Source organism: Capricornis sumatraensis, chromosome 5 (genome assembly GCF_032405125.1).
Source record: "Capricornis sumatraensis isolate serow.1 chromosome 5, serow.2, whole genome shotgun sequence".
NCBI classification, from domain to species: domain Eukaryota; kingdom Metazoa; phylum Chordata; class Mammalia; order Artiodactyla; family Bovidae; genus Capricornis; species Capricornis sumatraensis.
This window is the reverse complement of record NC_091073.1, coordinates 48,293,031-48,318,637: the sequence shown is the minus strand read 5'-3', so window position 1 is coordinate 48,318,637 and position 25,607 is coordinate 48,293,031. Positions and strand designations below refer to the sequence as shown.

The window sequence follows — 25,607 nt, the reverse complement described above, 5'->3', positions numbered from 1 at the left end:
TGGACATCTTTATTTTTCTGTCTAGTAGATAATGTCACCTTAACAAGCCTGAATCAAATTGTATGTATTATTCTCATAAACCTTTTTTTTTTTAAGTTTCTTTTTTTGTTTGTTTTTCTTTCTTTCTTTTCTTTTTCTTTTTTTTTTTTTTTTACTGTATTTTACTTTACAATACTGTATTGGTTTTGCCATACATTGACATGAATCCACCACAGGTGTACATGCATTCCCAAACATGAACCCCCCCTCCCACCTCCCTCCCCATAACATCTTTCTGGGTCATCCCCGTGCACCAGCCCCATGCATGCTGTATCCTGCATCGGACATAGACTGGCGATTCGATTCTTACATGATAGTATACATGTTACAATGCCATTCTCCCAAATCATCCCACCCTCTCCCTCTCCCTCTGAGTCCAAAAGTCCATTATACACATCTGTGTCTTTTTTGCTGTCTTGCATACAGGGTCGTCATTGCCATCTTTCTAAATTCCATATATATGTGTTAGTATACTGTATTGGTGTTTTTCTTTCTGGCTTACTTCACTCTGTATAATCGGCTCCAGTTTCATCCATCTCATCAGAACTGATTCAAATGTATTCTTTTTAACGGCCGAGTAATACTCCATTGTGTATATGTACCACAGCTTTCTTATCCATTCATCTGCTGATGGACATCTAGGTTGTTTCCATGTCCTGGCTATTATAAACTGTGCTGCGATGAACATTGGGGTACACGTGTCTCTTTCAATTCTGGTTTCCTCAGTGTGTATGCCCAGCAGTGGGATTGGTGGGTCATAAGGTAGTTCTATTTGCAATTTTTTAAGGAATCTCCACACTGTTCTCCAAAGTGGCTGTACTAGTTTGCATTCCCACCAACAGTGTAGGAGGGTTCCCTTTTCTCCACACCCTCTCCAGCATTTATTGCTTGCAGATTTTTGGATCGCAGCCATTCTGACTGGTGTGAAGTGGTACCTCATTGTGGTTTTGATTTGCATTTCTCTGATAATGAGTGATGTTGAGCATCTTTTCATGTGTTTGTTAGCCATCTGTATGTCTTCTTTGGAGAAATGTCTGTTTAGTTCTTTGGCCCATTTTTTGATTGGGTCGTTTATTTTTCTGGAATTGAGTCTCATAAACCTTTTTTTTTAATGGGAGTCCATCTCAGAAAAATGGTTCAAACCAAAAATTTAGATTTCTCTCCCTATCCTTCCCTCCATTTTGCCCCAAACTAGTCCGTTCCGAGATTTTGTCGATTTTACCTATAAATAAAATTTAAAACTGCACACCCATTGCCATCTCTGTTCCTTCCATCTGACCCCAGCGTACTGTCAGCTTCTGTGTGAGATTGACTTTTTTAAGTAGCCTTGCTGTTTGCACTCTGAGTTCTTCAGTTCAGTCTTTTCTCTTCACAGCTCTCAGAGTGGTCTTTGCAAGTCAGATTATCACTGCTTTGCTGAAGTCGCTTTAGTGGCTTCCTGTCTTTATAATAAGGTTATTTGCTGTGGTGTCTGAGACCCTGTGAAAAGGCTCCTATCTCCCTCTCATATTTCAGAGAGCCTCTGTCATCTGTGTCCATTATGCTTGTGACACACAGGCCTCCTTTCTGCTTCTGAAAAACTCTAAGCCCGTTCCTACCTGAGGGTCTTGTGCTTCCTGCTGTTCCCTCTGCTGAAGATGTCCTCCCTTGGTTCTTAGCCGGGCTGTCCTCATCCTTCAGATCTCAATTAACATGTCGTCTCAGAGGGGACTTTGGCCATCTTTTCCAAAAGTGCTGCACTCCATCCCAACTATATCTCCCTGTTTATTTTCTTCATAGTACCACCTCAACACAAAATTATCTTGATGTTAATTTATCTTGTCCTGCTATTAATTTATCTTCTCTCTTTGCGTTGTAATTTGTTTCATGGCAGGGACCTTGGTTTTTGTTTACTCTTATGTCTTTAGTTCCTGCAACAGTGCAATATTAGTGTTTAGTCAGTCAGGTACTGGCTGAAACATCTCTCACGTAGTGTTTTTCAGATTTTATTCATGGTATTTTTAGTGAGTAATTTTTGATCTCTAAATACTTTTTTAAGTTTTATTAAATCCTGAAAATGTTGGATTATCATTTCATGCATTATCATTTTGATAATGGAGTACCTGGAACAGTAACTTAGTTAATATTTTAGTAGACATCTCTAATAGCATATTCATATTTGAATGAAGTCTGAACAGTTGATGTAAAAAAATTTCTTTTGAGTAAATGAGGAAGTTAAACTATTTAGATCATATTTCATTGTTGACTTCTCCAAATGGCACAGCAGTTAAAAATGAAAATCACTTACCCAGTACACTGTCAAATGAGTATTCAAAGGACCTCCTAAGTATTTAAAAGAAAAGAAAGCCCAAAGGAATGCTATCAGTAGAGATTTCATAGGTATGTGCTAAAGTTAAGAAGCTACTTTAAAGGATATACAGGGCGGGTTGGTTGTACACATCAGAAAGTTCTACAGACGGTATTCTGGGTATTAAGATTATACCTCTAGGGATTCTCTTAGATTTCACAATGGTGCAACATGTTTTTGTAAATATAGATTTAGAGAAAAGTTGTTCGGTCACCCAGTTTTGTCCGACTTTTTGCAACCCCAAGAACCGCAGATGCCAGTCCTCCCTCTCCCAGAGTTTGCCCCAAGTTCGTGTTCATTGCATCAGTGATGCCATCCAGCCATCTCATCCTTGGACGTCCCCTTCTCCTGCCCTCAATCTCTCCCAGCATCAGGGACTTTTCCAATGAGTTGGCTGTTCACATCAGGTGACCAAAATATTGGAGCTTCAGCTTCAGCATCAGTCCTTCCAGTGAGTATTCAGGGTTGATTTCCTTTAAGATTGACTGATTTGATTTCCTTGCTATCCAAGGAACTCTCAGGAGTCTCTCCAGCACCACAGTTCGAAGGCATCAATTCTTTGGCGCTCTGCCTTCCTTCTTTATGGTCCAGGTCTCACAACTATATGTGGCCACTGGAAAGACCATAGCCTTGACTATATGGACTTTTGTCAGCAAAGTGATGTCTTTGCTTTTCAACACACTGTCTCAGTTTGTCATAGCTTTCCTGCCAAGAAGCAGTTGTCTTCTGATTTCATGGCTGCAGTCACCATCTGCAGTGATTTTGAAGCCTAAGAAGAGGAAATCTGTCACTGCTTCTGCCTTTTCGTTTTCTGTTTGCCATGATGTAATGGGGCTGGATGCTGTCTTCGTTTGTTGAATGTTGAGTTTTAAGCCAGCTTTTCCACTCTCCTCCTTCACCCTCACCAAGAGGTTCTTTAGTTCCTCTTTGCTTTTTGCCTAGAATGGTATCATCTGCATATCTGAGGTGGTTGTTGTTTCTCCCACTTATCTTGATTCCAGCTTGTAACTCATCCAAACTGACCTTTCTCAAGATATACTCAGTGTGTAAGTTAAATAAACAGGGTGACAGGCAGACAACCCTGTCGTATTCCTTTCTCAATCCTGAACCAGTTAGTTGTTCCATACAGGGTTCTAATTGTTGCTCCTTGACCCACATACAGGTTTCTCAGAGTCAGGTAAGGTGGTCTGGTATTCCCACCTCTTTAAGAGCTTTCTACAGTTTGTTATGATTAACACAGTCAAAGGCTTTAGTGTAACTGATGAAACAGAGGTAGATGGTTTTCTGAAATTCCGTTCCTTTCTCTATGATTCAGCGAATGTTGGCAATTTGATTTGATATCTGGTTCCTCTGCCTTTTCTAAACCCAACTTGGTCGTTTGGAAGTTCTTGGTTCTTGTAATGCTGAAGCCTAGCATGCAAGATTTTAAGCATGACCTTACTAGCATGGGAGATGAGTGCAACTGTCTGATGGTTTGAGCATTCTTTGATACTGCCCTTCTTGGGAACTGGGATGAGGAGTGACTTTTTCCCGTCCTGTGGCCACTGCTGGGTCTTCCAGATTTGCTGGAAAAGACTAATTTTTCTTAACTTAGGTGTTATCCACTAGCCCCCAAAACGTGGACTATGTGGTGTTTCCATGAATGAAAATAAAAATTTCAAATACTCCTTTTATGAACTGGTATAATAGAAAGTGTGTACCTTTTAGACCTCTTTTTGCATTTGTTTTTTCTATCCTAAGATTGAAAACAATTTTAAACATAGTTTGTGATGTTTATTCTTCACAACATCTCCATGAAATAAAGTCTGTTCCAGATGAATTATTTTGTAAGTTTTCAAGAAACTGGAGCATCTGTAGGTCACATGATTAGAACATAGCCACCCTGAAACTAGTGGAAGTTTTCCTTCTGTCCATACCACATTCCTTCTATCAGAATTTCACTTTTTCCTAAGTTCAGTATCAGTATGGAAAAATTTGGTTTGTGCCATTAGTGTTTGTTTGTTTGTTTGTTTTTTAAAGAGAAAACTGCCTTGTTCCTAGTTTCTGAAGTCTAAAAATTATTTATTTTAGCCTTGGAGGATGCAGCTGAGTTATATTTAACTATAGCATTGTACTATAGGTTTGAAATCATTATATATTTGTTGGTTGATATGTCAGCTAATAAACCAGCTATATTAATTATACTTCACTATAGTTTTGTGCCTTTTACTATTAGGAAAAATGTTTCTCTGTTTATATTCATGTTGAGGTAGTACAGGAGTTTGACAGATAGAGTTTTTAATTTTGGCCTGTCTACTAAAAATTGTCCCTCTCCATCTGACACTACAAGAATGAAGTTGTTAGCCACTGACCTTCAACACACCCTGAGAGGAATTCAGGGCGGGGATCTGGAATGAGGCACTCTGTGCTCTTGGAAAAACTGGCAGTACAGGCCTTCAGATAGTTAGATACTTGGAGAAGATTTTATGAGCCCAATTTCTTGTATATTCTCACATCTGGAAAAAATCATTAATGGAGATATCTGCTCCTTGTGACTAGCAACAGCCTTCTTGTGACCAGCAGCAGCCTTCTGCCAAAATGTGTGACTAACTACTCATATCCCCCTTTCACTAAAATCACATACATACCAACCTTGCCCCCTACCTCTTCAGAGCTGCCTGAAAGGCTGTCTTTCAGGTTGTAGTCCTCATTTTACCCAAATAAAACTTAACTGACAACTCTTGTGTTGTTCCTTTTTTTTAAAAAGTCAACAGGCCCTTAAATTCATTCATTTGTGATGGCACTTTGGTTGGCATCTGTTTAATCTGATTTGTAAACATTTGTGTTTATTATATATAAAAAGGTATGGGAGAGTTCAGAGGTAATAAACACATTGGATTGCTTTTAAAGAACTTATGGGGGACTGGTGGTTCAGTGGCTAAGAAATAAAACTGCAGATAGTGGTAGGGGCGTGTACAGACAAGTATACAAAAGTCTATACAAAACAGAACATATTAAATGTGATGGGAATACAGAACAGGTTGAGAAATATTTAAATTGGAGGAGTTTGGGAGAAACTTGTAGAGAAAGAGGAATTTAGAAGGCCTTCTTGAAATCCTTGTTTGGAAAGAGAAGAAGTGTTAAAATTGGCAGAGAGGTAGAAAAGTGGAGGAAGTATGGTATGATTGAAACGTGTGAGAAGATGGTAAGCAATAATGTTGGGTAAGTAGGGTAGTGTGAGATTTCAGAGGGTCTAAATACAGTTCTAAGTGCAGTGGGGAGTGATGCTAGGTTGTTGAATAGCATAACAATGAGGACTCAAATATGTATCATTGATTTAGATAATATTTTGTAGTGTGTTACTAAAGGATTACATTATTAATGCATTTGTGTAGACTTTGACATCAGTTCAGTTGAGTCGCACACTTGTGTCTGACTCTGCAACCCCATGGGCTGCAGCACACCAGTCCTCCCTGTCCATCACCAACTCTTGGAGTTTACTCAAACTCATGTCCATTGAGTCGGTGATGCCATCCAACCATCTCATTCTCTGTTGTCCCCTTCTCCTCCCACCTTCAGTCTTTCCCAGCATCAAGGTCTTTTCAAATGAGTCAGTTCTTCGTATCAGGTGGCCAAAGTATTGGAGTTGCAGCTTCAGCATCAGTCCTTCCAATGAATATTCAGGACTGATTTCCTTTAGGATGGACTGGTTGGATCTCCTTGCAGTCCAAGGGACTCTCAGGAGTCTTCTCCAACACCACAGTTCAAAAGCATCAATTCTTCGGTGCTCAGCTTTCTTTATAGTCCAACTCTCACATCCATACATGACTACTGGAAAAACCATAGCTTTGACTAGATGGACCTTTGTTGGCAAAGTAATGTCTCTGATTTTTAATAAGCTGTCTAGGTTAGTCATAACTTTGACATAGTAAAAATGCTTTGACAAGGTATGGTGACTAAAGCAGCTTCAAGGAGAGAATTAGCTCAGGGTAACTGCCTGTGGCAATATTTGAATGTTATGCCTATGGTTAGCTCTATTTTCACAATTGGATTATTTTTATATCTTAATACCTTCTATCAGGTCATTTGATCAGAAGTTAAAATCCTCTTAGAATCCTGTGTTTAAGGTACTCAGTAAGTATAATATTCTACTTTTTTTCTGTAAATTAAACTTAGTGTCATAATTTAGCATATAAAGTTATTTAGCATGAACTATCATGATAAAAGAGATCTCTTCCTGGACAGTCAGAATTAAAGTAGTTGGAAAAGCTTTATAAACAATCTTCATTATTAATGAAATCGTTTGTTGACTTAAATGTGTCTTTATGCTTTGTCAGATGTCTGATTCAGGAATGCATCTTAGTATGCTGTAAAACCTGTTTTAAAAATAGATATGAGCCACTCAGTGTCACTGAAAGATTGTTGACACAGTGGAGAAACTGTTAAATGAGTTTGCGGACCAGAACTTACCCTTACATGAAGAAGGGTGGTGTTTCGTTTGTTTTTTTTTAAATAAAATTGAAAGTTTATTTCTGTAGGTCCATATGAATATAACTAAAATATTTAGAACATTTTATTTACCTAGGGTAATGTTATAGTTGATTTTTGAAATTTATTTCCAAGGATAGCATAGTATAAACCAAAGCATATTAAAAAATGCTTTTCACATAATTTTAGTTGAACCAGGTACTGTTTTCCTAACTTGCATTGAAGCATTTTTCTTAAAAACAAAACAAAACTGTTTATATGTGACAGTTTAAATATTCTTTAAATGTATTAAATATCTCATATTTAGTAGATTGAGTAAAAAAATTCTTTCACATTTTGTATATGAAATGCATGTTATTTACACAGGTGGGACATTAGGAAAAAGGATTTTTACTTTGGTAGATAATGTGGAATTTTCATCAGTAAAGATTGGGTGAGATTAAAGGAGAGTAAAGTGAAAAATTGATACTGTCATACATTCTGTAGAATTTTTTGTAATTTGCATTTGGTAAGGTGGGGACAGAAGCCGGGGAAAAGGAGAGTTAAACCAGTTTGGAAAACATACACATGTCTTAACAGTTACAATGACTGTGTAATGTTTTAATGAATAGTCTACTGACAGAATCAAGGGAAAACCTCTAGGACAAAATCTGTTTACAGTTAATGAAATATTCCCAGAGGCCTCCAGGAAAAAACAAAGGGGAGATATTAAGTTGGTAAGGACAAGCGTCCTCCCAAAACCTTGGTAAGAGAAATGAAGGTAGTCACATTTGACTGAGGAAGTTCAGAGGATGTGAACTTTGAAGTCTCTAAATAATTGGTGTGTATATAGTTGAGAATTGACATTGCAGTCTTTAGATAATTAGGTGGTGGTGGTGTTTAGTTGCTCAGTTGTGTCTGACTGTTTTGGAACCCTGTGGACTTATAGCCTGCCAGGCTTCTCTGTCCATGGGATTTCCCAGGCAAGAATTTTATTTTAAATGTCAATAAAAAATGATTGAACTTTGTTTTCCTTCTTTAAACTGATTGCAATGTTTTAAAAAATGAACTATTAATACTCACAACATGGTTTACTTGAATTTGATCAATTAAAGATATAATCAGTATCTTAGGAAAGGTAATAAGTAATCTGGTCTCTAACACTATCAGAAATATAGGCGGTCACAACATATATCAACTATATTTCAGTAAACGTTAAAAAAAAATACAGGCAGTAAGTAAATTCTGCCTTAAATTTTAGAAGTTGATCTGACTATTTGAACTTGCCAGTAATTATTGTCATTATATTTGAATCATTATGCCCTCCTAAAAATGGAGTATAAAAACCTCTGGTATTTTGTTTCCTCTGGGTGAACTTGGCCCTTGCAAATCTGCATGTGCCAGGATTGGCTGAGGAGGGTGCTCTCGACTCTCAGAATTTCCTTGAGATCCTGTTTGGCCTTGGATGATCCCAATTTGTAAAATGAATTCTGGGGCCAGTATCTGGATTTGAACCTGTTTAGGCTCGTGCTTAACACCTGCCAGAGGTACCCTCCTGTGCCAGTATGGTATTAAAAACTAGTAAACTATTTCAGAGGTTACTGGAATCAATCTGGAATTAATTTTCTCTAGGGGTAAGGAACCATTAAGTTTAGTATCTAGAAGATGGTTATAAAATTGTCTGTGATGAATTTTTAAATATTAGCAAACTGATACCTGAAAAGTCCTTAATATTAGTTATTCGTGTGTAATTCACTCTAATATTTGCTTAGCATTTAACATACATTAATTAAGTTTCTCCAGCTATTTGATCTCAGTTCAACTTTGTGTTACCAAGTATCAGGGAAAATTAGATGTGATTATAAATTTTGGCATCTCTGTCAAGCTATACATTAGCAGCAGTAATTGATGCTCGTTCCTAGATAGAAGCTAAAACACAACTGATCTGTTACTGAGTTAATGGATTGATTCCTATCATATGTGTATTTATAAATGAAAAATTTCTTGTATACCCTGAAAATTCTGAAATTTATTTAAATGACTTATTTAAAAATTCAACTATTTTATAAGAAATTTTAAATGTTCTATTCATGTAGAAAGATCCTTCTTTTATTATGGCAACTGATTTTTTGTTTACCTAAGAGAACCTGTTGCTAAAATAGTAATGAGGAAGGGTGTAATTTAAGTATAGTCATACACCCCTTGCTCTGCAAGTAACCAGAGTGCTATGTATGCGTGTTGTTCAGTCTCCTTTTAGAGGGTGGAAGTCAAGAAGTCCTTTGTTTTTCTCTCTCTTGCACAGCCTAAAATGACGAATGTGTGATTTCAGTGGAATAAATGGCGTCCAAAGTCACAGATGCTATTGTGTGGTATCAAAAGAAGGTAAGTTGACAACCAGAGCTTTTACTTTTTAAATATTTTTTATGCATATTTTAAAAATTTGATGAATTTGTGTCAGATATTACCTAAAATAAGAAAGGTGATGCTTAAAAATATTTTTCTTTAATTTTTACTCCACATTGTCAGAGTATCTAGATTATTTTCAGTTATAAATCACATTTCCAGGATTCCAGTTCACATTTTATGAAAGCATTACATTTTTTCTTGCATTAATTTCGAGAAGAGGTAGGTTAACAGAGCTGTTATAATTTTATAACTATTTTACAAGGGTAACTATAGTTTTAATCTCTTTCTTTTAAGCTACAATTCAACAGCTGAATCTTTTCAGTAAAATAAACCTTGGGAGACTGTATTTTCCAAACTGAAATATTAAAATGTTTATTTGACATTTTAGGAATAGTTGTCATAACTACTTAACTAGCTCTGTCATGCTATATGTTTCAAAATAAGCTTTACCAATTTAATGTTTCCTTTACAAAGTATAAGTTCCAGTGCCTTTTTTTTTTTTTGAATATACTCCTATTTACTCCTAAAGAGTGTTGTTTATACTCTTTAAAATGTATTGTTATATGTGATATCTTAAGATTTTTAACTTCTGTAGTGAATTGTGTTTGTTTTCACGTTTAAAACATTTTTATGCCTTATTCATTAGGTCCCTATTAACAAAGGATAATTAGGTATTTAAAGCTTTTCCTTTGTATGGGAAAATCAGGCAATTTTAAAATTTAGTAGTAAATAAATGGTAATTAGCACACTAAAGATTAGACAAACCTAAGAATACAGTCTGTCTTTGAATATGCTATTTCTTTCTGGGTAGAACATACCACAGATAATTCAGTATCACATTTTTCTCATGAAGTAGTGAGTAGTGATAAGGCAGTGGCACCCCACTCCAGTACTCTTGCCTGGAAAATCCCATGGACGGAGGAGCCTGGTGGGCTGCAGTCCATGGGGTTGCTAAGAGTCGGGCATGACTGAGCAACTTCACTTTCACTTTTCACTTTCATGCATTGGAGAAGGAAATGGCAACCCACTCCATTGTTCTTGCCTGTAGAATCCCAGGGTCGGGGAGCCTGATGGGCTGCCATCTCTGGGGTCGCACAGAATCGGACACGACTGAAGCGACTTAGCAGCAGCAGCAGCAGCAGTGAGTTGGAAGTATTGGTGTTGATCACACTGTTCAGTCTTTTATGTTTCTATATTAGTGTTAAAGTTACTTTGAAATTTCCAATAAACTTAAAGAAAGCTGAATTAAAGAAAACTTAATTGTTTTTGCAGATGGATCTTTGAAAGCTTTTCTGTTAATTTCTACTTATGAGAGAAATGCTTATCAATCTAACTTTTTATGTGCAAACATTTCAAACTTCACTAAAGATCATTTATAGAAGGTATTAGCTTAACTGACCTCTTTTAAGATCAGAGAGTTTGAAATATTATATTCACATTCAGTAAGCACAGTAACACCCTTCTTATCTGAGGGTCTAACAGCTTTGGATGTGTGTTAGTCGCTCAGTTGTGTCTGACTCTTTGCGACCCCATGGACCACAGCCCACCAGGCTCCTCTGTTCAGTGGAACTCTCCAGGCAAGAACACTGGAAAGTGGATTGCCATTTCCTTCTCCAAAAGCTTGGGATATGTGCAACCAAAGAATTCTCCAGAGCAACCCTAATAGATACAACAAATTATATCTAGCAATCATAACCACATCATAATCACCAGAACCATTAACCAGATTTGATTTGCTTGATTGTTTTATTTTGCTTTTAAATTTAATTTTCTTGGAAACATTACTTAATCTTTCAAGGCTTATTAAAAAACAAAATAGCACCTGTAAGTAGTCTTTCCTATCCTTATCCAGCCTCTCAGCTCTGTTCCCAGAGGTAGTTGTTCTAAATTCCTATGGCCTGAATACTTATTTAACCAGAGTTTTTAGTCATTGGGAAGATGGAGGCGGGTTAGTGGGGAGAAATCATAAAAAAAAGAAATCCTAATTATACAGTCAAAAATCAATAAGAAATCATTTGCAATGTAATATACTGTGATAATATTTCCTTTCAGTGCAATAGTTTATATTTTTTGCTTGGTTTTTCTAGATCTTGAAAGTCTCTGACAGAACTGGAGAACTTTTGTTATAGTCAATCACATTCGGGTATTCTACCAGTTTGTTTTTTTCCTTCTTGGGAATGACCTTCTTAGAACCCTCTGTCCACCTGCTGCATTCTTCGGTGGATTGTTCTCGTCATGCCTGTCACCTGCCATCTTGGTATTTTCTTTTATCATCGGCCTGAGAGTTCCTTTCACTGCTCTTAGATCATACAGATTTGTTTTTCTCTTAAATATATCCTAGTAAAAAGAAGTCCTTTCAGAGGTGTTCATCTTTCAGTGAAAAAAGGCTTGAGTACTGAAGCTTGATATTCCTGATTATTTGACTATGGGCAGATGATTTGATTTTTTGAATCTCATTTCTCTGAATTAATTAGATAATGATTCACAACCTCTTTTCAGTCATTTGTCTTTTTGAAATTGTGATGAAATTTCCAGTTTCCAGGTTCTTATTTCCAGAAAAGTGTATGTAAGGAACAAACAAAATTTTACATCTGATTCAAGCCCCACGTGAAGAAGTCCTGGGTTAGGTGATTGTAAATGTTTTAATATTTTAGCATTCTTTGATTTTGTGTCTGTCATTCAGTAGTTACTCATGTTATATACTAGGAGGTATCACTATAAATAAAAACCAGGAAATTTCAACTTCATTTTCTTGAATATTTCTTTAATTGTAACTGGAAAATGGTGACATTTTCATAATTTTGTTTTGAGTAATGAAAATGAGCTACCCCCAAAGACCATTACTTGATTTATGGACTGCTGTGAACATGAATTCTAATATCAGATGGGAAATTTCCAGGAGGAAAATAAGTACAAATAAATTGGTTTTAAGCATTAAAATGTGTGTTGACGACCTAGGTAAATATCTTGTTAAAAAAACTTTTAATAAATTGCGTGGTTTACTTTGAGATTTTAAAAGTTCACTAGCGTCTAATTCTGAGCTTCATTTTGTACTGTCATGGCCATCTATAGTCATGAATTTGAAAGTTCCTGTTGAAGCAAAGTGATTTTCAGTGTTAATCTGGAAGACTCATTTAACCCTCAAGAATGGTAATAGAAGAAACCAGAATAGTTTTTGATTAATATTGGGCTTTTGAACTGGGCTTTTTTTTTTTTTTTTTAAATAATACAGTGCTTTTCTTTCACATTTCTCCTTTCTTGTTCCTGAGAAGTCGGGATTATTTATCTTTCAGAAGGCATCCTAAATAGGGGCTTAAGTTATAGGAGTTCAAAGATAATTGACACACTAGATATTTCTTTTAAAAAAATATGACCTGTAGAGTTCTATTGTAAATATGTAGATCATATTATGAGAGAATGAGGGTATGTTTTCAGGAAATGAGTATGTAAAGGCAGAGTGGCCCAGATAAAATTCCAAATTCTAAGGAGGCACTAGTGACACTGTATAGAAATAGTGAAACAGGGAACTTTACTTTATAGAACGAGGAAGAGCTGTATACATCTTGGTCATTGCTTTTATGGAGTCAGTAGCCAGCAAGAAAATTTGAATGAATTATGTTTAATAGCTTTTAAATATGAGCCAACAGTGGAATTTATTTAGTAGTTTAAATGAGAAACTGGCCTTAGTATCATGAACTTGATTGATAACTACTGTCAACTATTGATAGTTGGGAACATTAAATTCTCTACCATTTTAGTAAAGTTCAGTTGTGTATACTTGTGTGTGTGTGTATGTGTGTGTACTAAGGACATACGTAAGGCATTTCAGAGCAATAACTTGCCCAGGGTCACACAGATGGTTGAGAAGTATTAAGTGTCAGCTCTCATTTCCAAAAACCTGTGCTATAATTTGCAGTAAGACAAATCCAACTCAGCCTATCTTTGGCAAAACAAGGGACATTTTTTGTCTTTCAAACTAAACTATGAAAAGTGGTGAAATGCATCTCAGGGTTGACTGAATTCTAAGACCAGAGCTTCATCAGAGGTGTCTTATCTGTCTCTTTCTTTCCTACTTTCCTTGAGCTGACTTGTTTCTTCCTGCCACGTACACGCAAAAAACTTTACTTGCTGTAGAAATATCCCCAGAGGTGCCTCCACACTCCTTCTAGCTCCTTAAGGAGGATGTGTGGAGGACTGTAATACAGTGGGTTTCCTACCAAAACTATTCCAACCTTTTTCCCTGTTGGAAGAACCTCTATTTTGTTAGGGAATGATTATAGAGCTGTGTGGCCTGGGAGCATGTATCTAGTCTCAGAGGGCATGAATCCTGATCAGTCTAAGCCAGTCTGGAAGTCTATTTCCATTACCCAGTGATTGGCTTAGAAAGAGGCACATATTCCGTTTCTGGCTGATGAGATATGAAAACTTCTGAGGAAAGTCTTCCATATCTTAGAAGGAGACCCAACAATAATAATAGCAAAAGCTATATAACATTTATTATGTACCAGGCATTTTCTAGGTGATATATATAAATATATAATTTAACATAAATGAATGAAATGAGATACAGTGTCTGCTTCCTGTCTCTGTACATTTTGGGTGAATCTCTGCTGCCTGAAGCTGTTGTAGCAAACTTACTCCCCAGAGGGGAACAACAGGCAGAGTTGAAAGATGGAAAGAACCTGAATTTTTTAGGATTTTTTGAGCCATGGAATTAACTAACTCTGGAGATATCTTACTTTGAAACTTCATATTGTATGAGATACTATCCCCTCATTTTTTTCAGCTACTTGAAGTTTAATTTCCTTGCAGCTGAAGGCATGCTAAATAATTACCAAGAAATGCTTTCTAATGGTATGTAGTTTCCTGTATAGTCCTTTTTTTTCCTTTGAATGGTTATAGAGTAGATACAAGATTAACATCTACCAACATAGAAGTCCTGAGCCTCAGACCAATGGATTTATCACATTTTCTCTCTTTTTTTTTCTTGAACTGTATTCTTATAGGAATCATTAAATCTTTAATGTAATTTAAAACTACTGTGCCTTATAGTATGATGTGATTAAAAGAGCATTTGTATTTGATTTTGTGATATTGGTTAGCTTGTAATATTGAGTATGTTACCTAATCTGTGTGAGCCTCAATTTCTTTTAAGCTGAGGAGATTAATGCTTCTTCTGTGTGCCTGAAAGGCTTGTGAAGCAGTAAATCAACTTTGAATACAGTTTTTAAAAAGGTTTTTATTACTGGTTTATGAATTGCTCAGTAATATGCAGTATCACTCTTAAAAATGATTTGAGTTTGAGTTTTATTTACAAAGAAGAAACTATGCTATGCAGTGGTCAGTTCACTCCACCCTGAGGTTAGCTTCAGCTCTGACCCTTGAATTGTTTAGCTGATGTTTCCCCTTTTTGTTGAAGCTAGTTCAAATTGGACTGTTACTTGTAAAAGAGTCCCAACTAACATATAGAGAATATATAAATTTTATTAAGGTATGATACATACTGAGAACCACACAGATTATAATTTCTTATATATATTATATATTTATATATATATTTACAAACTGAGCAACTGCTTGTGTTCAAGACTGTTTGTTTGCTGTTTACAAAATAGGACTCAGATCAAGAAAGAGAATGTTACTAGCTTTACAAAACCTTCAGGCTCCCTTTTAGTCACAGCCTGACCCTTTGACCAGTGTATGAGGCAGTATGTCTTCATGGTAACCAGAACACAGGTTTTGGGGTTGGCAAAAGATTTTGAATCCTTGTTCTTGAAAGCATGTATGATTCTGGATAAGTTTCGTCTCTGAATTTCACTTTCATGATATATATAAACATTGTCCTTTATATTTGCATACTTGCATGCTAAGTTGCTTCAGTCATGTCCTTTATATTTACTTGAGGATTAATTGATGACATATGTGAAGTGTTAGCAAAGTGCTCTTCACAGGCAAGCCTTCAATGAATGAGAGTTATTTCTGTTATAACTGCTTCATAGTCTATGCACTGATCAGAGGAAGTCCCCCTAACTTATTTCAGAGTGTTTATTTCATGGATTCTAAAAATTCTCATGAGGCTAAAAAGATTCTTATTTGTAAATAAGAAACCTGAAATATCAGTCTTCTGATACCTAGTATTAGAACAGTAGGTATTTAGTTGATATTTAACACTTATGCAACAGAGACATGATTAAGTGTAATTTATAAACCTCAACTTTCTTTGCTTCAGTCACTGCTCATTTTTTCCACCATTTCCTTTTCAAAGTCACTTTCTTGCCAAAAATAAAGATTTTTCCTAGCAGAAATAGATTGGTTAGTTTAGTTACTGAAATATTTACCTTTTCACTTAGGACTTTTCTCCCCTATTTTGGTCATGAAGTTCTTGAAATTTTCCATTCTCACAGTCTCTCCAGTTTGGGTGCTTCTAAGGTAAATAATTTGAGTTTGAATTTTATTTACAAGGAAGAAAGAAACTATGCAGTCGTCAAAATAGTTTGACTTTAGAGATCATCTAGTTTCTGTTAAACTTTTTGCTTTACTGATAAGAAACCTGATGCCTGTAGATCTAATAACCTGATCGTAGTCATGAATTAATGATAAAACCAAAACTCAAGTCTGCTGACTTTCAGGCCACTCTTTTCTCCTGTACTAAGGTTGCTTTGAAAAACACACTGAAGAAACTTTTATAAAATTCATCTGTTGAATGTGAACTTTTTAAAAAAAACTTCTAAAAAAGCTTCATTTAATCTGTATATAAACCTTAATAGAAAGCTGAGCACTGAAGAATTGATGCTTTTGAACTGTGGTGTTGGAGAAGACTCTTGAGAGTCCTCTTGAGAGTCCCTTGAAAGACTGCAAGGAGATCCAACCAGTCCATCCTAAAGGAGATCAGTCCTGAGAGTTCATTGGAAAGACTGATGTTGAAGTTGAAACTCCAATACTTTGGCCACCTGATGAGAAGAACTGACTCATTTGAAAATACCCTGATGCTGGGAAAGATTGAGGGTGGGAGGAGAAGGGGACGACAGAGGATGAGATGGTTGGGTGGCATCATTGACTCGATGGACATGGGTTTGGGTGGACTCTAGGAGTTGGTGATGGACAGGGAGGCCTGGCGTGCTGCGGTTCATGAGGTCGCAAAGAGTTGGACACGACTGGGCGACTGAACTGAACTGAAACCTTAATAAAGAATGTTTTGTGTTCCCCGACTCCCCTTCCAGCTTCTGCCCTTGCTCATCCCTCTTACTGTTCCTTGGCTTCCGGTTAGAAAGGACTATGCTATTGTCTTTCAGTTCAGTTCAGTCGCTCAGTTGTGTCCAACTCTTTGTGATCCCATGGACTACAGCACCCCAGGCTTCCCTGTCCATCACCAGCTCCCAAAGCTTGCTCAAACTCACGTCCATTGAGTTGGTGCTGCCACCCAACCATCTCATCTTCTGTCGTCCCCTTCTCCTCCTACTGCCTTCAGTCTTTCCCAGCATCAGGGTCTTTTCCAGTGAGTCAGTTCTTCGCATCAGGTGGTCAGAGTATTGGAGTTTCAGCTTCAGCATCAGTCCTTCCAATGAATATTCAGAACTGATTTCCTTTAGGGTTTACTGGTTTGATCTCCTTGCATTACATTGTCTTTATTGCCTCTTTAGCCATTGGTCCTCGAGTTGCTACAGTCTGGCTTCTGCCTCTGCCCTTCTACTGGAAGTATTCAAAGGTCAGAGGTGATAATAAACCATTATTACAACAACACCTACTGCTTCTTGTGGATTTGCTGGATGTCAAACACTGGGCTCAGTGCTTTGTTTACATTGAAGGGAGAAACCTGGAGAATCATAAGGCCATGCAGGACTTGCAGATGTTTTTGGCTTAGTTGGATAAATTTTTAAAAATCAAGTCAACTTTGAAAGAGCAGAATATTTCAGATAAAAATCTGAACTTAGGGAATATACTGTCGAGTTTGCTACAGTCCTCATGGTGAATATATGTGCCCTTGGACCTACCTCACCTCTCATTTATATCACCTGTCTGACCCCTGTAGGAACATGGTATACTGTCTGCACTTTACATGGATATTCAGGGCTTTTTAAAGGTAATTTCTTTTATGAGCGTGTTTGAAAGGGTGTCACCTTTTTTTTTTTTTTAAATAAAAGAATTAATATAGGTATTGATTTAACATTAATGATTGAATGATGATGATGATAATGAAGGTACTTAGCAGTGCCACATATTTAAGTAGCATCTGTTTTTCAGAGTGCTTCCATATTATATATTTTCATTGTTTGATTTACTGTGATAATGAAATGGATTAACTTGGTGGCAGTATCAAGATACTATAAGAAGTTGTATAAGATTTCTAGGACTTTCATAATTGACCACAAACTGGATGGCTTAAAACCACAGAGTTGTATTTTCCCAATGGTTCAGGTGGCCAGCAGTTCAAAATCAGCATGAGCATGGTTGGTTCCTTCTGTCGGGAGGCTCTAGGAGAGAAACTGTCCACGCCTCTCGCGCAGCTTCTGTGCAGACACAATCCCTGACGTTCTTTGGCTTGGGGACACGTCATTCCAGTCCATGCCTTCAACTTCACTTTGGCTTCGTCACTGTTTCTGTACTTTCTCTTCTGTTCCCTCTTGAGAATAATGGAATGTTGTTATTAAGAAAAATTTGGATACTTAAAGTTTTGGTTAATAGTTTTAAATTGGACATTTCTATATCTGTTAAAATAGACATCATCAAAAGAAGGGCAATTTTCTTTTGTATTTTTGATAGCTCTGTATTTGTTGCATTTAGTTGCTCTCTTCTTTGCTTTTTGCTTTAATTTCTAGAACAAATAGTTTCTTATTTTGTACAATGTCATTCTTTATCTGAGATAATTTGAAATACTTTTTTTCATGATTCAAGAGAGGTATTTTAGGAAGGAACGAAACAAATGATGTGTTAAAAAGTGGATGGAATAGGATAATTTCTTAAGTTTAATACAGCCTAATTTTACATAGTAACTGTGAAGAATGAACCATACTATTTGATACATTTTCTGATACATTTCTTCAAATAGCCAAACTTGTTTTTAAAAAATTGACTTTTTCCAAAAATTCTTTTACTGCAAATGGTGTAGAGATGATCACTTTCTAATGTTTTCCTGAATTGTGGTTGCTGTTAATTGTGGTTTAACTGTGTTCATTGTGATTTGGTCTGTAATACATTGTAGTTTACCTGTGCTCTTTTCTCATGAATTTTCACTTCTTTGGCCTCATCCTTATTTGTTTAATCAGTTAGTAAAATAATAGGTAAATTCATTGCACAGGGCTCTCCAAATCCTCAGGTTGTGTATCCTCAAGTTAAGCCAAACTCAGGTCAAAGATGTTCAGGAACAAAAAAAATTCAGAAAGTTCCAAAACGCAAAATATGATTTTCCCAAGCACAAGCAACTACTTACATAGCATTTTACATTGTATTAGTAATCTAGAGATGATTTAAAGTAAACGAGAGGATGTACATAGGTTAAATGCAAATATTATGCCCTTTTTGTAAGGAACTGGAACCAATCCCCTGTGGATACTGAAGGAGGACGTCTCTGAAGCAAAACGTGAGGGAAGGTTCAAGGAAGTTTCTCTTTAGGTAAAAATTCAAGTACTCCAGTGAGCTGATTCTGCCGACAGCTTTTTCAGTGACTCAGAAACTCTTATTTCTGTTTTTTTTTTTTTGACCTGAGGCTGTCACTCTTTGAGGTTGCCTTGTGTTAGAACCTTGTTTCTAAGGAATCAGAAATGTAGAGAGGGAAAAAGGTACCTTAGAAATTAACCTTTTTAGTATCTTTATTTCACTGATGAGGAAACTGAGACACTGAGAGATAAGAGAACTCAGCAAGGTCTTGCTTTTATTTATGTGTTTGTCTTTACCTAGTCTAGAGAGCTGTCAACCATACTATGAATTATTGAATTTCACTTTTTGAGCAAGCTTTACCTGTACTTAATTGAAATAGTAGAGTCAGCTCCCATGGATGAAGCAAATGGAAAAAAATGGAAAAAAAAATACCTTGTACTGTTTCCTAGCAAAGTTCTTCTGAGCTGCTACATGGTAATGTTTACACACTCCAAGGGGATCCATATTCAGTCCTCCTTAGTATTAAAGTACTAAGTTCACAAAAACAGTGTTAATAGGAAATTATCATTATTAAAGTTTTTGAAGTATCTTTCCCTATGTTAAGATATTATGAATACATAAACACGCAATTGCTTAATATTTTATGTTTGTCCTCTTTAGAAGTTGAGTTTTGGCGATAGAAGGTTTTTGGTTTTGTTTTGCAAATATTCTGGTATGCCAGAACTAGGAATATCTACAAAGTACATAACTTCTTTGAAATACTGCAGTTCTCTTATTTGCTTATGACTTTTTTTTGGAGGGGGGTAGGTGAACTATTTATTCCTTTAGAAGGAAATATTCATTTGCCTATAGCAGTTGCTGGAGATACAGTGCCTAAAAATTAACACAGATTATGAGAAGATCTAGGAAACAACGTTATTGAAGAGAGTTGAAGTTTTTCAGTGATTAAAGCTTATACCTGTAGGGAGTTGGTAAGAAAAATATTAATATTTTATGACATACTAGAAAACTAGTCTCTAATCTTTTTCATTTTCTTTAAAATAGAAATGTTAGTCAAGGATATAAGTTTGCCAATTATATTCCAAATATCTTGCAGTCAGTTTATCTTTAACCATGGTAACAGACAGAGTGGTGAAATAAGTTGGTAGGTTGCCATTGACAGTCTAAAATTAGGCAAATGTACCAGCTTTTACAAGGCCTGAAGTATCTAAAACACTGGTGTTAACCTGCTCTGTGTTTATAGTTCACAAAGAATGACATTTATAAATGCTGTTTAGCAGGGTAACTTACAGACTAAATTGCCATTTGCTAAATGGCACATGGAGTTTATTCAAAAGAAGGCCGTTAATTCAATACCAAGGATTGATTCACGAAAATAAAAAGCTGGAGAGGGTATGTTGCCTAAAAATTTCCTATTTGATTTTTTGCCCCAAATATAAGCTGGAATCAAGATTGCCGGGAGAAATATCAATAACCTCAGATATGCAGATCACACCACCCTTATGGCAGAAAGTGATGAGGAACTAAAAAGCCTCTTGATGAAAAGTGAAAGTGGAGAGTAAAAAAGTTGGCTTAAAGCTCAACATTCAGAAAACAAAGATCATGGCATCTGGTCCCATTACTTCATGGGAAATAGATGGGGAAACAGTGGAAACAGTGTCAGACTTTATTGTTTTGGGCTCCAAAATCACTGCAGATGGTGACTGCAGCCATGAAATTAAAAAGACACTTACTCCTTGGAAGAAAAGTTATGACCAACCTAGATAGTATATTCAAAAGCAGAGACATTACTGTGCCGACTAAGGTCTGTCTAGTCAAGGCTATGGTTTTTCCAGTTGTCATGTATAGATGTGAGAGTTGGACTGTGAAGAAAGGTGAGCACCGAAGAATTAATGCTTTTGAAGTGTGGTGTTGGAGAAGACTCTTGAGAGTCCCTTGGACTGCAAGGAGATCCAACCAGTCCATTCTGAAGGAGATCAACCCTGGGATTTCTTTGGAAGGAATGATGCTAAAGCTGAAACTCCAGTACTTTGGCCACCTCATGCGAAGAGTTGACTCATTGGAAAAGACTCTGATGCTGGGAGGGATTGGGGGCAGGAAGAGAAGGGGACGACAGAGGATGAGATGGCTGGATGGCATCACTAACTCGATAGACGTGAGTTTGAGTGAACTCCGGGAGTTGGTGATGGACAGGGAGGCCTGGCGTGCTGCGATTCATGGGGTCTCAAAGAGTCAGACACGACTGAGCAACTGAACTGAACATCCTTAAGATACGCTTGGTCATTTTAATGAAATTTTCTTTAGTTTGCTTTTTGTGTTTGGTGTCTTTTCCCTTCTCCTCCTAGGATGAGATTGGAATTACAGATAGAGAGTTCTGATTTATCTAGTTTATTTAGCTAGTTTCTTTATCTGGTTTATCTAATGAAGAAGTGGGTTGGTGCATAACTGTAAACAAGTAAAAGACAGTATATAAAAGAAAGTAAGGTAGCTCTCAGTGTCCAATTCTGTGTGACCCCGTGGACGGTATCTTGCCAGGCTCCTCTATCCATGGAATTCTCCAGGCAAGAGTACTGGAGTGGGTTGCCTTTTCTTTCTTCAGGGGATCTTCCCAAATCCAGGCAGGGATTGAACTGTGTCTCTTCCATCTCCTGCACTGGCAAGCAGGTTCTTTACCGCTAGCACCACCTGGCAAGCCAAAGATAGCCTTATTAAAATTTAATTCTTTAATAGAGTTTTGGGGAATCAGAGAATGAAGTATTATTTTTCCAATATCAAAATGGTAGACAGAATTTTTTAATTAAAAAGTAATTTTTAATTACTGGTTTGTGGCCACAACACTTCACGTGGTTCATTTTTATTTACTGGTAGAAAACTAGGAAAAATTGTTTGTGAAGCCTCATTACATTGACTTCATATAAGGAAAACTCAATACATTTAAGTTTTATCAGTACAGTTTGACTTTCAGAATTAAAGCCTTTAAAAAAAAAATCAAGACTTCCCTCTCTCTCCAAAAATAATGTCCTGTTAGAATTTGCACCCATCTGTATTTAAATAACGTTTATGATGGACCTGCTATGTATTAGGCATTGAGTACTACCCTACAGCAGCTCTGCATCATGGGAGAACCAAAGTGCAAACAGAAAACGATCATACAAGTGGTACAAGAAAACTATCCTAGATGCACTGTGGGAACTCAGATATACTACTTGTATTTCCTAAATAGTTCTCAGATTTGCTGTAATCTTCCTGTCTTCATTGTTTCTTAATTCTTGTTCCAGTTAAATATTTCTTCCTTACAGCCACCAGAGTAATTTATCTTAAATGAAAATTTGGACTTACATATTTAATAACACTCTTTGAAGACTTATCACATATGGTATAAACTCACATTTCTTCACAAACCATAAGGATTAAAAAAAAATTTATTTCAGTAACCTTTGTCACCTCTTCCAGCCTTCAGCTCTCACTGAATTAATTCCACTTCTCCAACAAATGAAACTTTGACATCTCCCCATACTGTTTTCTACCTTACTGCTTGAGGTGCCCACTTCATTGCCCACCCCCACCCCCAAACTAACTCAGTTGATCCTTAATAGGTAAACCTAGTATCTTCCCCGAAGGACATCTTTCATAATCCCATGGAGACTGGATTATGTGTTCCCTGCCAATGCTCATATAGGAAATTTATGCATGCTATTGGTAAGGCAAGAATATGGCGATTTTTATTTTCTTGATTCTTTCTTGTTCGTTTTTTTTTTTTTTTTTACAACTTTACGAACTAATGTCATAGTTACCTACCACCTTCAGAAGTCAACAGCATTCTTTGTTTTTAATTATCATTGTGAACTCTTGGCTTCAAAGATACTTGATAATGTTTCACCCTGTTGCAGTTATTGATGCTCAGATTATTGTGTTGCCAATAGGAGATTATTCAGGTTGGCTTTTGAGTCTCTTTTGCATGACTAGTCAGTCAATCAGTTCAATCGCTCAGTTGTGTCCGACTCTTTGTGACCCCATGGACTGTTGCATGCTAGGCTTCCCTGTCCATCACCAGCTACCAGAGCTTACTCAAACTCATGTCCATCAGGTCGGTGATGCCATCCAACCATATCATCCTCTGTCATTCTCTTCTCCTCCTGCCTGCATGACCTGTAGTATTTGTATAAATTCAGTTATTTTTCTAACTCTGTGTTACAGTGGTATTTTGTTATTCTAGCACTTACCACAGATTGAGTGCAATATAATTAATTCCCCCTGATAATCCATAAGGGAAGGAATCATTATCTTTGTAACTCTATTATTTATTTCAATGCTTTACTTTTTATTTAGAGCTTGGTAAATTTTTCTGCTTTGATAACAGTGCTTTCAGAAGACAATACTTGCATTAAAACTTTTGGTTTATGTAGTTCTTTATTATATTGAGTGCCAATGATGTGCCATATACCAAGGCAGACACTTATTTTGAGTAATTTGATTTAATTTATTTAGTAGTAAATATGAAATAGTCCCTGTATGCTGAATATCTGTTACATTAAGTATTAAACATAATACTTTAGCTTGAGGAAGGCTGAGCGCCGAAGAAGTCAGACATAACTGAGCGACTGAAATGTATTAAACTGAACATTCCCCAAGTGTTTTCTGTATGATGTTAATAGGTGTTATTAGAATAGAGGTATTTGTATGGTCAAATAAGTTTGAGTCAAATATTGAGTTAAATAGAGGTTAACAACTTTATTATAGGATTTCATAGTTTATGTGTAGTGTTTCTTAGTTTATGTGTAGTGTTACTGCCTATAAGACAAATAGAAGAAACATGGTTAATTTTTCAGTTTGTTTAATTCCCCATCCCCTCCCCCTGCAAGTATCTGTGGAACATACTGAGGAAAATGCTGGCCAAGTTATAGAAAAGAGTGCAGTGCAGTGGAAAAGGCATGTTGTTGTAAGTCAGGACTTGAATTTCTACCCTGAAACCCTAGATGCAGAACTTTCTGACAGCCTCTGTTTTCTCATCAGTATAAGAATATATACAGCACTAGCATGTATAGCCTGGTATACTGGAGTGGGTATAGCCTTTCCGTTCTCCAGCGGATTTTCCCAATCCAAGGATTGAACCCAGGTCTCCCGCATTGCAGGCCTATTCTTTACCAATTAAGGCAGAAGGGAAGCCCAAGAATACTGGCGTGGGTAGCCTGTCCCTTCTGCAGCAGATCTTCCCAACCCAGGAACCGAACCGGGTTCCCCTGCATTACTGCAGGAGGATTCTTAACCTACTGAGCTATCAGGGAAACCCATGTACAGCCTAAGATTACAAATTCTTTACAAAGCACTTGACAAAGATTAGTAATTTAGCATAGTCTTACTATCTAGATAAACAGTTCATTCCTTCCTCTGCAAAGTTTTTCCTAATTCTACATAGGGAAGATGAAACAGTCTGTTTTCTAAAGGAATTCCTGTAGTCACTCTTAGTAGCAATTTTGTAGCCACCTGGATTCTTGAATTAAAGCAGATCTTTTCTTAACCAATAATAATAGTGGTCCAGGTCCCTTAGATTCTAATTCTGAGGAATCTGAACTAAGCATCCAGGAGCAATTTATCTTAACTTTTTCTCCACATTAATTGTATCTTATGTAGGTGAGTGGAAGAAAGCTAAACACTTTAATGTGTTTGATTTTGAATAACTTAGATCTATTTCATTATCTCATTTCTAATTTCAAATGATTGAATTAGTGGCAGTAATATGTTAGATATTTTCTAAAATACAAAGGTACTTAAATAACCAAGATATTTTAATACTCTTAGCATTTTAATTGCTTTATAAATATGATACAGCTTTTCATGCTATTTATAGTTAACTGTTGAAATATGTAAACAAGGAAGGTGCTGTAGTGTTGATTCATAATATGTATGCATCATTTAGTCAGGGTTATGTTTTCAAGTAATAAACCAGAGTATATCCTGTGATAAACATTAAAAGAATGCAAAAAAGGCATATATACCTTCCTTCCTTGTCTCATGCTGTGTTATTACGGAAAGGGAAGCATTAGGTAATTTATCAAAATGACATGATAGCTAACATTTATTGAGCTCTTACGTGTCTGTTACTGTTGTTAGCTCAATATGATTTAGCACATTTAATCCTTATGGTTATCCATGTGGTTACTAATAATATTAAGTATTTTGCATATTTTTAGAACTGAGTAAACTACTTCTGGAGGAGTTTTGTGTATTTTCATTTGCTTTCTTAATAGGTCTGACAGCTTCCCAGCTGGCAAGGCAGCCATGGAGAGTCAGTAGAGCATCTGACAATGATTAGGGGTTGAATACCACCCTTCTCGGATACCTCTTAGTGATCAGAGCCAAGGCAGAAGACCATAAGGTGGTTTGTGTAAGGATGTGAATGAAATTACTGGTGGGTAAGACCTCAGCTGTAGAGCCAGTCCATCTGGATTTGAATTCCTATATTACACTACTTACTGTTAAATTTTGTACAACTTAAGTTTTTGTAACTATAAAATAGGGATAGCAATAGTATCTACTTCATAGAATTGTGAGGATTCATTAAATTAGTTTGTGGAAATTGTGTCTGGCACTTGGTAAATAACAAATTTTAAAGATAGACCACCTCTTATTGACATCTTGGGTGATATAAAGGTTATTTTCAGTGAACATGACTCAACACCAGTACTTTCTGTACTTCTCCTTTCAAGTTTTCTGTTTTTCAGACAAAAGTCCTGATCCTAATGCTGTTATTACATGATTTCCTGAATGGAAGGGT

At 36.5% G+C, this 25,607-nt stretch overlaps 1 protein-coding gene across 1 annotated transcript in view; it reads left to right on the top strand.

Moving 5' to 3' along the window:
• The first annotated feature begins 9,169 nt into the window (after positions 1-9,169).
• The window catches only part of PHTF2 (putative homeodomain transcription factor 2), an 89,375-nt gene continuing 72,937 nt past the window's right edge, over positions 9,170-25,607 (top strand). The window contains exon 1 of the mRNA XM_068972391.1: positions 9,170-9,214. Coding sequence (XP_068828492.1) covers positions 9,170-9,214 — 45 coding nt within the window. The remainder of the gene's footprint in view (positions 9,215-25,607) is intronic.